Genomic DNA, 5,006 nt, shown 5'->3' on the forward strand with positions numbered 1-5,006 from the left:
CCCTCCTCTGTGTCTCATAATGCTATCCACCTCTAAAGAAAGAACTGATGGAGTCTGAATGCAAATTGAAACATACTATTTTCACTTTTTTTTCATGGTTCTTTTTTTTTGGTCTGTTTCTTCTTTCATAACATGACTAATATAGAAATATGTTTGTACATTATGATTGCCCATATATAACTGATATCAAATTGCTTACTGTCTTAGGGAGGGGAGTGGTAAGAAAGGGAAGGAGATAATTTGGAGCTCAACATTTTAAAAAAACGAATGCTAAAAATTATCTTTACATGTAATTGGAAAAAAAATAAAATACTATTTAAAAAGTTCCTGTCCCAAGACTATTTTTAGACTTTGGAGATTTAGATTGCAGCCAACGGCTTCTCGTTGGCTAGCTAGAGAATTCCTGAAGAATTTGTCTGCCTTTTGAACTTTTTTTTTTTAATCTGCTATATGTCTCATGATAAACTCTAAACTCTTAATTTACCTTGAATGAGAAAAATTACTCTCCACTCCCATGCTGCCGGACGTAGTCCATGCAAGTCAGATTTGTGTCAAAGGCTTGCCTTACCACCACTTAAGATCCCTTAGTTTTCTTTAAAGTTCAGCACGAAAGTCACCTCCTACAGGAGGCCTTTCCTGAATGTCCCCCCCCACTAACTGTTAGGGCCTTTCCCCCATCTTGCCAAACGGCCTCCTTCTTACTTCGTGTATATGCTCTATTCTGTATCTACTCAGGTGTGTATGTGATACACATGTTGTGGTCCTGATAGACCAGAAGGTCCTGGAGAACTAGCACTGCTTCATGTTTGTGTTTGTGACACCGGCATCTATCACAGCACCTGATACTCTTAGCAGGCCCTCAATAGATGCTTGTTAATTGAATGATTGAACATACATGTTGTCCAGTACAACTTTTCATAATCTCTCCACCCCAATTCATTTGTTTTGTTAATTCGAATTTTTGCATATGACATGTTCTCAAAGCAGCACACACTTACTTGTTTCCAGTCAGCTTTCCAGACTCATGAAATACTACTTCTGAAAGGACTGTGGAGGAGGAGGATAAACTTGAGCACTGTGAGTTTTGAGAAAACATGGAGTTTCTTGCAGCAATGTATGCCTGGGAGAGTTAGACTATAAGGAAAGGTGAGCATTGAAGTATCGACGCTTGTGAATTGTTGTGCTGGAGAAGACTTTCGAGAGTCCCTTGGACAACAAGGAGATCAAATCAGTCAATACCTAAAGAAATTAATTCAGACTATTCATTGGAAGGTCAAATATTGAAGCTGAAGCTTAAATACTTTGGTCACATATGAAGAAAATGGGACTTATTGGAAAAGACTCTAATGTTGGGAAAGATTGAAGACAAAAAGAAAAGAAGACAACAGAGGATGAGATGGGTAGTTAGAATCATGGAAACATGAACCTGAACAGATTTCAAGAAATAGTGAAGGATAGAAGGGCCTGGTATGCTGTGGTCCATGGGGTCACGAAGAGTTGGGTGTTGCTGAACAGCAACAGTAACAACAGAATTTCTTCCCAGATAAAGAAACCTCCAAGACCACAGAAATAGAACTTTGGGGCAATATCAAGCGAGACCCTCAGACTATGTTCTGTTTCCCTCCTCAAGGACATTTACAAGGAGAGCAAGACTGATTCTATCTTTAAGGAGACCTCCACTCTCTTAGAGGTCACTAACCACAGAGGAATTCATTTTCCCACAGAAAGAAACCTGATTTTTGTCAACTCCTTGAGACTTTCATAATTGTCTCTCTCCCTTTCTTTCTTGCTGAGCAATGTTGCTGATTGGCTCTGTACCTCGCCCCCTTTTGCCATATTATAAGAACCCCAAGTTTTTCCATCCAAGTGGGCCTCTCTTTGGACACTTCCCTCTTACTAATAAACTCTTTTCTCCTTAGCTAGTCCTTTGTTTATCTGACACTCAGTCTGATCCACAGACCTGTTTGATGATTGAGATCCTTCTCAGACCTGTTGGGGCCTGAGGTTGGAAGTCATGAGACAGATTCCTTACACCTTTCCTTATTCAGTGGGTGGCCAAATATGTGCCCCTTATTTGTGAGGGCATGTTTTTCATGGAAAAATAGAAAGCATTCTCTATATGACTATAATGGAATATTATTGTACCGTAAGAAATGATGAAATGGATGGTTCTAGAGAAATCTGGAAAAGCATGTGGGTACTTTAAGAAAAAAATTCTTCAGAAGGATATTGCAATAAAGTTACACTTTTAAACGTTTAGTGCTTATTGTTGTTAAAATAAGATTATTTATTGATTTGATCTACACTTGCGATTTCATTAGTGTGGGGAACTCCTGGTGAAGAAACTTCTTCAACCAATGCTGATAGGCCAATTCGTATGACTCACAGTCTTAGACATTTGACTGGAGGTACTAAAAAATTGAGTAACTTGTCCAGGGTCACATAGCTAGCATGTGTAAAAAGCTGGACTAGAACGAAGGTCTTCCTAACCCTGAGGCTGTCTCTCGCTCCAAGATTACTTTATTTACAAATATTTTTACTCACTGAAAATCTCCCCTCTCTCCCTTTCATTTCCTACACCCTTCCTCACTTCATTGAGAAAGAAAGAAAAAAAACCCCTCTTATAGATATGTATTGTCAAGCAAAAAAAAAAAGTCATATTTTGCAGCCTAAGTCCATCACCTTTCAGGAGGTGAGAGGCAGAGGTAAGTGAGTGAATTGTTTCTACCTGATTCCTCTAGAATTCTGGTGGTCTTCTCAGTGATCAGAGTCCTAAAATCTTTCAAAGTTGTTTGTCATAGCAGCACTCTTTGTGATAGCACAGTACTGTGATAAAATGTCCATTGATTAGAGAATGAATTTTAAAAGCGATGTCATGGGAAGGTAATTGAATATAATTGCGGAGTTAGGAAGGACAAATCTGAAGAATTCAGAAAAATATGAGAAGATTTGTTTGAAGTGATATAGAGTAAAATACTTAAAGGCAAGAGAATATATACAATATACAATGACTATGTAAATGGAAAGAAAAGGCAGCAAGGAGGCATAATGGATAAAATGCTGGGCCTGGAGTCAAGAATACCTGAATTCAAATATTGCCTCAGACACTTGAAAGTCATGTGACCCGGACAATTCACCAAATTCCTGTTTGCCTCAATTTCCTTACCTGTAAAATAAGAATAAGAACAGCACTGACCTCCCAGGGTTGTTTGAGGATTGAATGAGATAATATTTGTAAAACACTTAGCCTATTTCTTGGCAAGCAGTTGGTACTTCATAAATGCTTATTCCCTCCATCCTTCCCTTCCCTAATAAGAAGTCTTAGCAAATGAAAAAGCAGTGAGTGATCTGGGAAAAAGACAATGAGAAATTCCTTCCATGTTATGGCAGATAGATAGGGAGCTATTGGGACAAAATATATGCATGCTATGGAATCACTGTATTAGATGTTTTTGCATAATTTTTTAACCATTAGGGAGAGTGGTATGTATTGAAATGACTATGATGTAAATATTAAAAGGGTTGATTGTATATATTTTTATGATTATATAATCAACATTATATAAAATCATATAGTATATGAATATGTGTTATGCTAAATATATATTGCATATTCAATATATATTTACATAATATGAGAAAATGGTCCTTATTCAGGTGAAGAGAAAGAGGATTCAGTTCTTTTGTCAATGACCTTTTTTAGATACTCTACTCAGCAGTTACCTCCTCCTTCCCATTAAGAATATTCTGACTTTCACCCACACCTCTCTGAGGATCCCCAGCACTGTGTCATTGTGCAGGGTGTAGATGAAGGGGTTGAGGAAAGGTGCCACCACACTGCTCAACACTGAAGGTATTTTGTTGATCTCCAAGGTTTCTTTCTGGGAGGGAGTCACATATATAAAGACTGTGATCCCACCAGCAATCACTACAATGGTCAAATGAGAAGCACAGGTGTTAAAGGCTTTCTTCCTCCCACTGGCTGATGGGATTCGTAAGATGGTCATGATGATATAAACATAGGAGTATCCAGTGAAGATTAGGAAGCAGAGGATGACTAAGGAAGACAGTAGGAAATCCATCAGCTCAATAAATGTTGTGTCTGTACAAGCAAGAGCCAGTAGGGGTCCACTGTCACAGAAAAAGTGGTTAATGATATTGGATCCACAGAAGGGCAACCTAGAGATAAATGTGATGGGGCAGAGAACAGACAAGAAACCACTCACCCATGAGAAAAGAACCAGCCCAATGCACACAGAAGGACTCATGATGGTGCTATACCTCAGTGGGTTACAGATGGCAGTGTACCGGTCATGGGACATGGATGTCAGCAGAAGAAATTCCACTGTCCCCAGGAAGAAGTAGAAAAAGCACTGCATGATACACCCAGCAAAGGAGATGGTCTTATCCCCAGTGGCCAAATTGGCCAGAACTCTTGGGGAAATGACAGAGGTGAAAAGGATGTCCAAGATGGAGAGATTGCAGAGGAAGAAGTACATAGGTGTGTAGAGGTGTGGGTAGGACACCACAATGCAGATGATGAGGATGTTTCCCAGGAGTGTAATCAGGTAAGAGGGCAGAAGGAGCACAAAGAACAGCAGCTCCACCTCTGAACTGATGGGAAAACCGAGCAGAATGAACTCAGTCACTGTAGTGGTCTGATTCTCTTTTGGTGTTGTCATCTTGGGTTTCTGTGGGAAAAATGAGAAACAATTCTATGGGATGGAAATGAATGGATAAAATCTACAGCTTCTGTCTAGACAACAGAGGAAAGAAAGAAAACTTATGTGAAGAAATAAAGAAATAAAAAAAATCTAGAACATACCAGAGGTAAAAACTAGTTTTTTAGTGACAACCTATGGATATGTCTATGGTGTGTGGCCAGCCAGAGGAAATCAGGTTGAAAACAAATACTATAGGTCTTTTTCACTAAATTTTAGGAAATATTCTCTTAGTTCTTTATACAATAACTACCACCAGCCCTACCTTGTAATCAGATGGTAGAA

The 5,006-nt window shown here is 38.9% G+C and overlaps 1 protein-coding gene across 1 annotated transcript; it reads right to left on the reverse strand.

The window, feature by feature from the left end:
* Positions 1-3,719: 3,719 nt before the first annotated feature.
* Positions 3,720-4,682, reverse strand: LOC114030311 (olfactory receptor 6J1-like). Its single transcript, XM_027845114.1, has one exon. The coding sequence runs from the start codon at positions 4,680-4,682 to the stop codon at positions 3,720-3,722; it is 963 nt and encodes a 320-aa protein (XP_027700915.1).
* Between the last annotated feature and the right edge of the window lie 324 nt (positions 4,683-5,006).

The sequence above is a fragment of the Vombatus ursinus genome, unplaced genomic scaffold (genome assembly GCF_900497805.2).
Source record: "Vombatus ursinus unplaced genomic scaffold, bare-nosed wombat genome assembly UNPS02014956.1, whole genome shotgun sequence".
NCBI classification, from domain to species: domain Eukaryota; kingdom Metazoa; phylum Chordata; class Mammalia; order Diprotodontia; family Vombatidae; genus Vombatus; species Vombatus ursinus.

Excerpts from the sequence above, each read along its gene's own strand:
- LOC114030311 (XM_027845114.1), bottom strand. The coding sequence starts at position 4,682 with ATGACAACACCAAAAGAGAATCAGACCACTACAGTGACTGAGTTCATT.